Source organism: Varroa destructor, unplaced genomic scaffold (assembly GCF_002443255.2).
Source record: "Varroa destructor unplaced genomic scaffold, Vdes_3.0 BEIS01000007.1, whole genome shotgun sequence".
NCBI classification, from domain to species: domain Eukaryota; kingdom Metazoa; phylum Arthropoda; class Arachnida; order Mesostigmata; family Varroidae; genus Varroa; species Varroa destructor.
In genome coordinates this window covers 27,555,628-27,570,176 of record NW_019211460.1, presented here as the reverse complement: position 1 = coordinate 27,570,176, position 14,549 = coordinate 27,555,628, and the positions used below count along the sequence as shown (strand labels likewise).

The following is a 14,549-nucleotide window of genomic DNA, read 5'->3' as shown; positions in this document are numbered from 1 at the left end:
CAAGCCCTTTACCCCAGTCTTGATAGAAGTGTCGCCTCTTCTCGCGCGCGAAGAATAGGGTTAGGCAGGACTGAGGTGAATGTTGGAGCTCAATTCCACTCCCAGCTTGAGTCTCTCTCCTAGTTCCCCCACAGTTTAAACCTTTTACCAGTGGGATTGTTTTTTTCTTTTTCCTCTATTTATCTGCCGGTGTTGAAGATGGCCCTAGTAGCCCGCTACCTTTATTTTCACACGCTATTTTCGCTATTCGCTCGGTTATAAATGATATTTTGTTTACTGGCCAGTGCTGTTGCTGCTAGCTTCACCCCCCACGCAGTCGAACGTAGTCTTGCTGCGCTGCAAAGGCAGCAGTAGTACTGTGATTCCACATCTACATGGCCAATCCGTCCCGATTCGGCAGTTCCCCAAATGTCAAACTCGTGCCAGTTACCAAGCTAACATGGTGGCAAGACCCTGTCCACGTTGGAACGTGGAACGAAACGGGAGAGTATGGAGCAGACGCTTTTTGTGCGTTCGTGGTGACGCTTAAAGGATATCGGCAACGGCGGCCGATACCGAGCCGATTGTAACAACAGGCGAAGAAAAAAGACTGAAAATCCGTAGCGGAAGAGGAAAGCAGTGGGATGTCGGCGAGGCAGTAGCCTTGCAAGTGAAATGGAAAATTGAGCGGATGTTGGAAGCATAAATCGGATACAGCTTGGCAACAAGATGCACAGGGCAAGCGGCGCGAGGCAGCAGACCAACGAATGGCCAGTTGTTTTTTTTTTTCTTTTACACCTATTATCCCGTTTTCCTTTTCTATCTTTTTACCTTCTCGCTTCGTCGCCACAGTGGATCGAATCCCGCCCATGCGTCGGCCGTACTGTATTCGAAGGTAATACGCGATGACGTGGCCAAACCAGACAATGCCACTAGCAAAAACACCAATAGCACTAGCTGCGGAGGTAGAGGAAACTGTCGAAAGCGAACGATAAACACTACGATCGTACGGCAGAGCGAATGCTCAGAGACTAGATGCCTAGAGCGAGCGGATAGAGGAGGGTGGAGAACGAACTGAATGTAACACAGAACGTAGATGAGATGAATTCAATGCAGGTCTTGACCTTTTCTTTCTCATGACGGCAAAACGAAAACGAAGGTAGCAGAAGTCGTAGATACCAAGAGATAGATTGGCGCACTCATGTAAACAGGTGCCACTGCTAGGGTGGCGTCCTAACGCGGAGCTTTCGCTAGCTGCTGTTACTGGTGATACCGCATTTTTTCATCGAAGAATATTTCTTCTTCTTCGAGCCGATATTTACTTCACACGAAAAAAAAACCTCATTCATACCTGTTTTGACCCGGGGATTGCTTCATCATCGCCGATTTTCGATTGTACATGTTAACCGTTTGTAATATATCCACTTCTTTAAATAATAGCTATAGGAAAAGCTGTAATAAACGGTTAATTTCAGCAACTGCACTCAGCTGCCTTTGCGTTTTCCGGCGCCCAAAACTGCATACGGGTATATAGCTAATATAATATTTGATTTCCTTTCTAACTTTTGCTTTACCATGACACAATACACGCGAATCTAAATATATGTACTGTATGCCTAGAGCTCTTAATATATATATATATATATTCACAATCCTCTATGTTTCGAGTTTTTTTTTATCTTACAGGGACTCACAATCCACCTGATACCATCCGTGCCCATCTAGCACGTGTATGAATAACTAGAAAAACACCCATCTGCTCATAAAGACTTGCGGGCGTCTTATAGAAGTGTCTTATAAACACCACCTTTGCGTTACTATTATATCACAAAGGTGCAAAATTAATACAAACTGCCTTCGGCTGCATGAGCAGACGTGAGGCTATAGTTTCTCCGATGTCTAGCTTCGTCTAGTTGTTTTTCGCCCTGGCGAATTACCGACTGATTTCCCAGTTCTCGTTCCAGTTCCAATGACAAGCCTTAGTTCCATGCAGCCATTGCTTGTTTCGGGTACGGCTACTTCTATTTTTTCTTGTTCTTTGAACGCTTTGCTGCTTTTTTCACATGGACTCTCCTAGTTCCTTGCTTCACTTCGTAGCGTTCATTTTCATCGTCTTCTATATAGATATATATTTTAGAAGAAATCTCGTTTGCCATTCATGTTTCCTATACTTCCCATTTCTTTTCGTGCATTCCGGCGTGTTCACCCGACTGGACGCTTTGAGGGTAGCCGCGGGTTCAAAGCGTTTTCGTCGTTCACAGCCAAACGCTCAAAGGCTTCCATCGATTACAACCGTATTCGACAGACTCATACGACCAGCTGTCACCCCGAGACTAGCCGACCTGATGACACAACACCAACCTTTATCTTCGTTTTGCTTTGAGTAGCCTTTTTTAGCCTCCGTAAATGCCCCTAGGCACGAACTGGCTGACGAATTAACAAACGAATATATGGGATTATGCGACCGCGTAGCTCTAAGGAATTAACTAGGAGGATCCACAAATTTGAAGATGTGTTAATGGACTATTCTTAGTTGCAGTACTGTTCTGCGAAGTGACGGATAGGTGGTGAGTGTTGAGGGTAATGAAAATATACTACTGCGGGAAATTTAGCTCAAACTAAAAGCTGCAATTCATGCAACTCTTAGAAAAATTAGCTACGACGGTTAAGGTGGTCATGGAGGAAAAGCGGCCAAGAGGCAAGTGAGGACATAGAGTACAAACTAAGCAGAAGAATAAAGGCGATAAATGAATATTAGCCATGTACATGAATATTTTTCCTTAACGTCTAAATGACAACTGTGGTTTATTTACTTAGGAAAAACTAGAAATGTTTATTCTCTGAAATGTGGTGCATTTTCTCCATGATTTAAATGTGACCGAATGTGTGAAGAACCACCGTGTCATCAAACTATGATCACGAAAATATTTCCCAAAAACGAGGTGTGAAACAGGACAGGATTTGTAAAAATTTATACGAAAGTGGATAAAAACGTCTTTAGGCAAATAAAGGGCCCGCCTATGTGTTTTTTTTTGCACTAAAATAACAAACCTCATGACTGGAAATTGACATTTTACATCAACTGATACTCAACAGCATTTAATTGGTCAGATGATCGTCCTGACTTTGTTCAATTGGACTACCACTTATTTAAACCCACCTAACACAGTCCGGTAGGCAAGCGCTTCAAGGTGGACGCAGAGGCTCAAAGTCGTATCAATAAATGAAACCTATCTGTTAACTAAATAAGCAGAAGTGGAAAGCCATTATTGGCACTAAATCTCTTAGTCTCTTCTAAAGGTTCGCAGCATTTGAAGTGAGCAGTACAATGAAAAATACTCACTCATACCACCAGCACTTATTAACATAAAAAAAACTTAAGGTGTGAGCTCAAAACCGTTTGGACCAATATCAGCCTTTAGCAACTGCATGTTCTGTTATATATTCGACTAGGTCGGATGTTCCCTTATGCTGGTGACGTCCGAAAAAGTTATATCTAAGAAATATTATTCAAACAGTTCAGAAGCCCGCCAACACGCTAGTATTTTTAGTCTACATTACCGAAAACAATATCGTAGGTTTGTTTCAGCAAACTCGAACAATCCTTTACTTAAAATGTTTCTTGAATTATATAATTTTCGAGAATAGAGTAATATAAAGATATCTCCGACTATTAGAAGGCATGCTATAAATATTCCCACAATGGCGTCCCTCTACTAAACTTAAACGGGTATGAATCTTTGGTTCGAGGCTTGGGGGTAGATGCGCACCCGTCCGCGGGGTAGATGAGCTATCTGATGCAATGCTGACACAGTTCCGATGTCAAATGGTAAATATTTCAGAAAACTTACAACCGATAACCGGAAAAATACGATGCGATGTCTTATACAGGAAATCTAAACGCTGTATTTTTCATGTCATCGATTAAATACGTGTTTCAATAGCACCCTACAAATCTTGTAGAGCTACTTGTGCAGTTGTCTCGACTAGCTAACATATGGTCTAAATTGCAAACATAAATGCACGTTAGTCGGTTAAATAGGTGCTCATCGAGAAGATCTTGGAAACTTTTCAAGGAACAGTGAGAGTGTGGGTGTGCTGAAGTTCGCCTAAGGAAATACGTTAAAGCAGGAATATTCGTAATCCGCCACTAACACCGTAAATAAATCTTCTAAATCCACTTGACATTAGTGAATATCTAATGACTTGAATGCACTGCAAAGTTTACCATAGGTACACGATATACACTTTGTTTTATTCGATGCAACTCCTGGATTAAATACGAGGTGCAGCATTGTACGTATGCCGTTGTTTCGGTGACTCTTCAGTGATGGCATCAGATGTTATGAAAATGTGTTAATGCACTAAGTTGTTAACTTCTTAATTTGTCCAAAAATTGTAGATGAACTCGTTGTACCTCTAACCATGGACCGAGGGAAGATTACCACATGACGTGATCGGCCAATCGGAAACAGCTGACAGAACGGGATATAACGCCATGCATCTGGTAGTAAACAACGCTAGTTCGATCAGTGAGGACTAAAGTAAGATTTAAATAAACACCGACATATTTAATATACTTACTGCCAACCTATAGACAGTAATTAGCGTCCAGCGGAGGCGTTCGGAAAATAGTTACGTCTGCCTCGTTCTTACTCAATCACCTTCCGGACTGATCGTAATTTGTGCGTGCACCGACGGTGAGTCTTTGTCAAGACCAAGCCAATTCTAGCACGGACAAAGGCCGGCTGGAACACTTCATTTGCATATGGGCCGACATGAGCTTTAGAAGGATGTTTCCAGTATTTACTATTAGACAAGGTCGCAGAGGCATTTTACCGGTGAACTGTAGGTGTGTCTAAATCGGCATCCTCTCAACAGATAAAGACGACGTAAACCTTGAGTAAAAGAAACGTCTGGCGTTTTTATATATTCTTTAGCTGAACAATTGGCTTCTCTCGAGCCTAAATCTCGAAGGATCTTAAACAAACGTTGAGGGGAATTCAGGGGATCACTGAGAGTGGGAAAGAGGATGTTGTCTAATAGTTTGAGCTGTTACTGTATAAGTATAAGGTCAGTTCAACACCTCAGACGTACTAAATAGGCATAGTAAACAACTGCTAGCTGCTATTGGTCGTCTTGGGTGATCTGTGTTCTAGCGTTACAAGAGATTTTACGCATTTTTTTTTGTTTATCTGAACATCAAGTTTCAGAGATCAAAACGTAAAATATAGCATAAGGTTTTAAACATATTTATACGAACTCTGGGAGAATAGTAAACGAGTGATACCATATTGAAAACGCTACAGAGATGCATATATGTACTTTGAAACAATTATAGTAAAAAATTCAATGAGAAAAACGAAATAAATTAAATTAGCATAAACATATGAGTTGCAGAGATGATACATTAAATAATAGCGTTATTTTAATAAAATTAAACAATGAACGAAATAAGCTTGGCTTAGACACTCTTCTCGTAGAGCAAAAAGGGGGCTTCAAAATTTCGGTTTTCAAAACTCTCTTATTGACAAGTTATGTTTTTACACATTTTTCTTAACTTTGTTTTTCCTTAGGTGACCGGAAAGGACTGAATAAATAACATACGTCTATAAGAAGCTTTTCAGTACATGACCACCTGTGCGTCGACATTACGTACATTCGTTTCGTAAACATGAAATTACATTCATATAAAGCGTACGTATTTATTGCCGACGTTTACCAGTCTAGTAATGTGCTCTAGTCGTACAAACTTATTGGAAAAGCTTAGGTCTCGTGTTTTTAGTTCAACAATCTTTTTCTACATCTTCCTCTATAATTAATTTTTTAAATTGGCCAATTTATTAATTGACCAACTTGATACGAACACTGGTTCCTTATGTGATTAGTGCCAATTATGTGGTGCCAATGGAAAGCACTGCTAGGATCATCCCAGTGCTCTGCCAAATGTCCATTTTTTCATTCAGATACAGGACGCAACAATCTATCTTATTTAAGGCCGCAACCACTGTAATGTCAGGTTTCTCGCCAGAGCTAGTCACTAGGCTTAAGGCCACAGGTACACAAGGACCAATGCAAATTTTGTGTTGTAGATACACGTTTACAGAAGAATATACTATATATATACAACTCTATGATATTTCTTTCTGGAACTAATAGATGGATCAAAATTAAAATGTATTTTGAAAACGCTATAGAATAAGTACGAAAACGATATCACGTAGTTTCAAGTAGACTCACCTATGCTCTTCACAGCCGAAATGTTCAGAACGTTCATAGGACAACGTCCGGATTATCGAGAATATCAATGTACTTCATTAATCAAGAAGAGTACCGGAAGATTATAGCGAAACGTCTTTAAAATCTATAAGGCAATCCAATCGTAAGCTTAGCGTCATCAAATTAAGCGTATATAAAATTCAGGGATGCTGTAAATGGGGAAATTACATTTCAAGAATGGTAACATGTACGCGCTACAAGCAATGAACCTACTATTAACAAGAACAATCCAAATCGCATAATACTTGAAAAAATTCGAGGAAAATGTTTGGAACAATGAAACTGTTCTGAAATTAAGTGGCCGTAATTGAACTTACTGGATAACTGCATATCCGTATGAAACACTATATAAATTCACCAGTAATTTCAGTGAAATTCAGCTATTTTAAACAACTGGACCTCTTTTCTTTGACAACACAACGATTGCTGCCAAGTGCTCGAATTCCCTACAAAACCATAGTCGGGACGACTATAATAAAGATGGAAAACTTCACTTCTAACGAGACGGGGCACTCCATGCGATGCGAAGTTTTATCTTGACGAGAATTTCGCAAAAAGAGGCCCCATAGACTATTTGCGTTTGGACCTTAGGCCAATGGACTTTTTTTTAGGATCCCGATCAAAACCAACTCATCTTTGGTACGAAAAGTCTATAGAATTGATATATTACGAAATGAATGTCACATGGAAGATGAAATTCCAATCTAATTATATAACGCATACAACACTATTTTCACGTTATGTTTTCTGTTTGATACCTTGTCAACAAGCGAGGTCGGAATTATATACAATAAAGAGATAGTCCTCTATCTATTCATAATCTAATAACTATATATATATATATATATGTACATATTCTTAGTTTTAGCTCTATTTCGATATGAATTCAAATAGGACAAAAATAAAACAAGCTAATTAGAATGATATAGCGACCTAGTTATATGCTAGACAAATTGTCCTTTACCAGTTGCCTAATCAAATCATATTACAGAACGATACTAGACGATTAATCTATTTTATCTGATCTGATGATAGGCTGAATCGGACCATTGTAACTAGAGAGATCAGATACGAAACAAACATTTCCTAATTTATTTCTATACATTTCTATATAGCATGTGTCATAAAATGGGACAGAATGTGAGCCAAGGTATTTTCCGAATATGAAGCATTAAATCAGCCATAATATATTGAAAATCACGTGCGTCTATGATACATAATTGCCTGCTGTCCATTTCCATCTCATATTATGAAACTGTCTATCTGCAAGTAAGTAGTGCATCTATACCATTATATAGTAGCTACTCTTAGTTTTTACTGCCTAGCGTTCCTCCTATTGCTTCATTAAGATTTTACCATATATCCAGGACGTATAATATGATTATAGGTTCAGGTGGAACATTACTTTGTTTTGACATTTTTTTCTAAACAATTTGCAGGGAGGGATTATAGTTATTCGGCAGGCTATATGCGGACGAGGTAAGGCTGCTGCATTACCAACTAGCTATATTGACGGTACGCCATACAAATAGCAGGATTGGAAAAATGGAAATACTGTTGATGCTCGACTTTTCCTTTGTTGTCAAAAAGAAATTAAAGGCTACAAGCCTTTTTTTGTAGCATGAATCGGATAACCGGCACGGAAACATCCGGAAAGTAGCATAAAATAGGACAACCAATGTTCTTCCGCGCGTATTTTTCTAATAATTATGTATTGTGGGGGGGAGATCACCAGTGCCTTCTTTTTTAGTATGATTACTGTGATACTCATGCTTCGGATGCAATCGACTGAATACTGATCGGTATCCCGTTAATCGAATTCCAATTCAATGTTTTTTGAAATCAGTGGTAGCGCATTCTACTTCACTGTGATAAGATAGGCTAAGTTCAGTTGCCATGAGCTTCTATATTTCAGGCCATTTCAGCTTTTTCAGACGCGCCTGACAGGTCACTACCTTCGATAGAACAGTACAAGTCACCTGTGTGATAGGAAACCAGTCTGGCAGGCAGCATTTCCCGACACTATTAACTGTCCGTCTTATGGAACTATCGACGTTTCGCACAAGTGGTTTCTTCACAGCCATGCTTCCATCGATGCCGTCGATTCAATGCGGCACCTTTCCGGGTCATTGGCTCTTGTCAAATATGAGATTTGCTCTTGCGCGACACGGCAATTGGAACGCAGAAATGGACGGCTCGTTAGGGTATAGTTCTCTGCAGGAGAAGGCGGTCATGTGTTAAATGTTTGCTTAATGCGCGCCGACAGCAACGCTCAATGGTTCCTGCTAAAGAATACTTATTCCAGTTCCGAAATCAAAAGCATGCTTTACAAGCACCTGCATTTGTTCTACATTATTTCATGATAGAAAAACGATGCGAGCAGTGAATTAATCTATTTTCATCATTCTTGCGATAAGCCTACGTCTACGGATTAAACTGATCCTTTTCCATACCATAGTTTTCCATTCAAAGTCGAAGCTTCAGAAGTTTGACTGCTACTATATTTTACATAAGCTAGTTTTAGACAGAGCGCAGGTTTCAAAGTTGACTCTAAACACGCTAAGAGCGATGAACTTTAATTCAGACTAGTAAATTATCCTTAGGGTATCATTAAAGGCGTTCAGGTAAAAGCATCGGGGCAAATTTTCTCTTCCTGGTACTTTTCACACTAAAATATCGTAAAGGAAACAAAATTACCTTATGAACGACATTAAATTAATCCAGCTAAATAGATGACCTGTTTCCGCCAATTACTGAATTTTAGGGTATTTTTTTATTACATTATTTTTTTTCAGCCAGTTTTATATAGATTTTCTTGTTGATCGAATAACTGGAACAGATGGGGACACAGTGCCCCTGGTGCAATTCATTTGTAATAACCTTATGGCTGTTTTTAGACTTCTGACGCAGCTGTCTATAGCCATTGGTTGATTGATTTATTCTCGTTGGCGCTCGAAACCCACGGTTGTTCCCGTTTGCCGCCTTCTCACTTACCATAAACGTTGTGTTATTGTGCTAGTAAACAAAGTTTACTTTTATCTTGCAGCATAACGACGACGCACATTTTGAGCTGATAGCCCATTGTTATGGTGGCTTCGCTATGGGTTCGATTTCGTTGACCCAGAAGCTGAGCGCAATGGTGAAAACTATCCAGGAACGAAGCAATGACCATTCGCTGTTAGGAATATCTTCGGGAAACAGTTGTCGCTTACGAGAATATTAGATCGAACATAGTGTTATGTCCTATACTTTGACCTGCTAAGTAAAAGTTCCCATTTTCTGAATTAAATAACCTTGTCTTTTTTCCTAAGCATATCGTAAGCATGTATCAAGTTACTCCTATCTAATAACTTGTTTTTCTAGCCATTACTTATTATTAATATTATATACATTGTTTACTAGTTACGTTAGTAGATACCTGAGATTTTTGAGCTCCCGAGAGTATCTATAATGATCTGTCTAATGATATCTATTGCGCATCGCAACAGTACACATGAAACGTGCATTTATATTGATGATCATCATTTATTTGATACTTTTTTTTTTACATACTGTTCCTCTTGTCGTTGACTAACGCTTATATATGTACAGTTATATCACAGATGTTGTATTTCATTGTTCAACTTAAATGTATTAGACGAATAGACACACGATCACTAATCGTCTACGGTATCAGGGACGGTATGGACGGCGCAAAAAGTTACCCACCGATCAACAGCCCGCAAAAAATCAAAGTTAAGATATATTATCACATAACGTAACGTTAGTTAATTCAACTAGAGTAGATATCCTCTTCAAACACAGATTTAACATGGTAAATTCAGCATTTGCTTCTGTGCGGCAACGCTCTTTCTGCGCACGACATTTTTGCTGAAACAAAAGGCATTAAATACGATCGCGTTTTTACCTTATCAACCTTAGAAAATTTTAACAACAACCCACAGAGTCATATGCGAAGACGAACACATCCGGCAGGTAACAAAGCCTGCCAACGTCCTAATAGTATACATCGTTAAAAATTTAGTTGGTGCTTTGTGGCCTTCGTCTGAGATCGGATGTTCACTGGACCATCGTTTCTTGTAAAGAATTATATCGTTCCGGAGATGTACTAGCACTCGTCCATCTGAAGCTTATTTCTAAATCTGTCGTCCATATAGGCGAATATATTTGCAGTTATCCTTGCCGTCGTTCATATCTGTCCTGATATGCTAGTAATGTACAAAGACGACCCCATGAAAACAACCGGGGCATGCTAACTATCTCGTTTTTTGTTCATTTTCTCATAGATTCTTCCGTTTCCTTTCTCTCGATGATGTATTTAGGCATTGGTACCATACGTAAAATAGCAGTAGTAATGCTTCAAGCCTGTATAAATTAGTTTCCAATTAAATCAACCCACATTAGCAACATGTTCTAAAGGAGCTTTATTTTTAAATATCTATATAGATAAACATACAAATAACTGGCAGACCATTGCACCAGTGGTTCGTTTTCTCTACACAAAGTTCGGTCCATCGCGTTCCCGTCCTGAGAGTGGTAACTCGGTGCCCAAGGCGATTGTACACCCTGTTGCCTGAAGCTGGAGGGTGCAGCCCGCTGAACGCTGAACCTGCATTGTTTCAGCGCTTCGGGTGGCGTTGATATGATGGCTTTGCATGAAGTCCTCGGACTCTGAGGTAGGAATGGCTGTGAACAGTTTTGTGCACATCTTTGACTTCATTTTGCGTATCAAGCTGGAATTAGCGTCAGTTCTAGCTGTAGTTGATGAAGATAACTCGTTTGACGACTACATGAGTCAGACAGGAAAGCATCAGAAAAAGTATCACGATGCATTAGACTTCAAAGTAGCTATTTCTCGTTTAATGCATGCACAATAAGAGTTGCTCCCAATGACCCGCTATATCAGGTGATTCGCAGGTAGCTAGTTGAATGTAGATATTATATATGCGCTATATAACCGTATAGGAGTAATGGTAGAACATACTCACCTGGAAATCCGATCGACATGACCGGAGATTAAGCTGCTGTCACGTGGTGCTCGCAACTACCAACAAAAAGAAAAGCTCGAGTGCAAGCAACGACAGGCTGGCGTGAATGGAAAGCGACCAGGGACGATCAGCCGGGCTACCAGTAGAACCAGCTGATGAGGCTTCGTGAGATTTGCGAGCCAAATGTTCCTCCGCTAAAACGCGAATAAAAAACAGAATAGTCATAAAAAAAAAAAGTGCTACTATTCTACCTACATTAACCCTGACTGCGCTAGATAGAGATAACTCTCATTCTTAAGACGTTAATCGAAGCAAAAACAAGTGAATTGGCATGGAAATATTGTAGAAGTGCATGCAGCTCTTCCTTGCAATGTCGTAGACTGATGCTACTAGAAATCTATCTTACGTCGCTTTTAGTAGACGCTTCTCTTTTCAATTGTCTGTTACGCTTGGCCTGCTAGAACCTGAAAATTCTTAATAATTCTTAAAATAATTTGTTTCGCAAATTTTTTATGTTAAAAATTATCTTGCAAATTCTTAAAGGTCATTCTTAATAATAAACATGCAATTAGCGCCACAAACTTTACAAACCGCTCAGATAAACAACATTTTGCTGCACATGTATATGTACACAAATTTGGAAATATAACATAGGTTATAGTGGGCGACTGTTTTGATCGCGTTTGTTCAAAAATTTAGGGTGTAAATTAATGGACACCAGACCTTAGATTACAGGTATTCTGGCACAGTTCTGTGTGACTTTCGTCAGCATCCTCTAACTGCAATATCTACCGAGTCTATTTTCTGCCCCTGTCTCTGCCTGAACCTATACAATTAAACTTGTTTTTTACACCATTTCTGTTTACCTACCGTGGAGCACATGAACGTGCACGACAACCGCATTAGAATGTATCGGAGCACATGTGTATCGACCCGAATGTTCGGCAGATGCTGCGGGTATAAGCAGCCGAGAGACCTGAGTCGAGACAGAACCTCGTTGCGGTACTCCGGAGGAATTCCAGGAACCTGCTGATGCAGACCAGCCACTCACCTCATTGGAGCTGGGAGTCGCTCGTTCTATTGTAATGTTTGCATGTCGCTCATAATTAATCACCTCAAGAACAGGCATCAGTAATAGACCAGCAAAAAAGATAAAACGGTGGAACTATTAGTAAAGCAAATATACATTAAGATATTGAATCACAGCAAAGCAAACATTTCTGAGATTCAAAGCTATCGTAGCATTTCCATAGGATTGATCTCTATGCCTATTCACCTTATCCTGATGGTACCAGAAGATATGCGTTAGCGGTTGAGGGCAATCGTGAATAATACACGTTAATTTTATAGTACTCCCACGATTAACGTAAAGCTCGGGAGATTCGACTATCGACGCGTGTGGGGCTGAAATTAAGCGAAAAATGGAAAAGATTAGGTCAAGAATATGTTTCGGTTTGATCTAGATTAGCTATAATAGGGACTATATCTATCAGCTTCCTTACGAACTTATTTTTCAAGTAGCCTAAAAATTAATAACAATATTTGTCATACACTCTAACGGTAAATCGAAGTCGAGCTGGGACTTGCAGATGTGATAACTTTCATTTTCTATTTCTGTAGCCTTACTTCCTCGACTGTACGGGTATGTGAAACGTTTACAAAATACTATAGGACCTTTGTGGTCAAGTTGTTACCTTGAAATTATCAATAAACGATACCAGTCATATGATCATGCGTAGAAGGAAATAGTGTATTAATGCAACTTTTATTGCAAGGTATAAAATATATTACTTATCCATCCAGTTTAAAATTATCACTTGGGTGTGTATTAAAATTAAAGCACTTTTACATTACAACTATTTTTTTCATCGCTGTTGTTTATTATTACCATCATTGTTACAAATAAAGAATAAGAAGGTTAAAGCAATGACCCAGAATTAGAATTGGATGTCATCGCACGGTTAGCCCTCGATTTTCCCAGCAGCTGCCGGCTTCGAGAAGCGTAGAAGTAAGGGGAATTTGTCCACTGAAGAACCACTGGGCAGCTCATATAGCTATTTTAATGTAAGCGCAGGGGGTTCTCACTGTGAGGACTGCGCAGAAGATGAAAATATCGACGATTTTAATAATAATTGAAAAAACAACACGCAGAACCTGCTGGAGAATGGAAGACAGAAGAGAAGAGGAAAAAAACGGCCCTGCGTGCAGCAGAGGAAGTCGACGTTAATTTCATGAGAAGAGCTACTGAGTAACAAAGAGTAACCAGCCACAGAGGAACGAAGAACAAGTGCACAGTTTAAAAATACATCGGTATCAATAACAATTAGATTCACCTGGGGTAAACAAGCAAGAAGAGCAGTAAGGCGTACTATCGCCCAAAGTGGACACAACGAAGGCCGCTACGGTGAAAACCGTTGAACCCACACGTGACGGAAATACGTACTTATAGATATGCGTAGTGATATATAACAAAAACACAAAAGAGACAACTACCACGTTCCTGGAAAGCATCAAAGTACAGATAGCACTGGGAGCAAAGCAACCTAAAAAGCACGCAAGCCATTAAAATCAGCATTAGAAACCTAGACGCAGCTATCAAGAAACGACACGACGCAAACGAAGCTTAGGTTGAACAGCAGACAGACTACCACAGTGGACATAGCGAACGAAAATAGACAGGGCAAATGGAGAACGGCAGTTTCTCTAGAGTAGAAATTGGAGAAGCTCCTTCGTCTAAAACCCGAACATAAACTAAGGATATGTGTCGTACTTTCTAAGTAAATGAGTCAGTGCTATTTTAATCAAAAGGTCGCCCTTTGGGGAGCAGACTTTCAAAGGAAAAACTAGAACGAATAAGGTGCTGCCAATATAAAACTATAATCGGTAAGACTAAAGTCCGCCTTCGGAAAGGAAAGTGCTATTGTTGCAGGAGGTGCAAGGCAGGAAAGCTAAATTATTTTAGTAGCTGCGTGAAATTGCTCATTTACAGAAAATAGGTTAGGGAGGAGAGGGAGAGGTCAAGGAAACAAAAATTCACGCCCTGCTACAGTTAGCGGAAATATCGTAAGGGAAAATGACAAGGAAAAGAGAGCAATGACCCTTTACAAGCCTAGTCAGCATATGAGTTTCAGGCAACCAGAAAAATTACCTTAAATTCGTTCAAGTTGACAAGACAACAAGGGGCGGGAGCAGCTATAACACTGCCAAAGACTAGCCGTCATAGAACTATTTGTTAGGCCCAGAAATTGCAGTCTGGTGCAGGTCATCTTTCATCAGTCGCAATAAGCATATGACGGACAAGAA

General features: G+C 39.7%; 1 protein-coding gene and 1 long non-coding RNA gene across 4 annotated transcripts in view; one reads left to right on the top strand and one right to left on the bottom strand.

Moving 5' to 3' along the window:
- Positions 1–6,990, top strand: part of LOC147754524 (uncharacterized) — a 28,138-nt gene extending 21,148 nt beyond the window's left edge. The window contains exons 2-4 of the long non-coding RNA XR_015317264.1: positions 4,382–4,486; positions 5,556–5,676; positions 6,235–6,990. This is a non-coding gene — a long non-coding RNA (uncharacterized LOC147754524). The remainder of the gene's footprint in view (positions 1–4,381; positions 4,487–5,555; positions 5,677–6,234) is intronic.
- A 3,668-nt stretch (positions 6,991–10,658) lies between these two features.
- LOC111254871 (uncharacterized) overlaps positions 10,659–14,549 on the bottom strand; it is a 37,453-nt gene continuing 33,562 nt past the window's right edge. For all 3 annotated transcript variants that reach the window (XM_086975060.1, XM_086975061.1, XM_086975059.1), the window contains exons 4-7: positions 12,523–12,650; positions 12,117–12,360; positions 11,247–11,440; positions 10,659–11,044 (exon numbers count right to left, since the gene is read on the bottom strand). In XM_086975060.1, the coding sequence (XP_086831186.1) occupies positions 11,286–11,440; positions 12,117–12,360; positions 12,523–12,650 (527 nt within the window). In that variant the 3' untranslated portion in view covers positions 10,659–11,044; positions 11,247–11,285. The remainder of the gene's footprint in view (positions 11,045–11,246; positions 11,441–12,116; positions 12,361–12,522; positions 12,651–14,549) is intronic.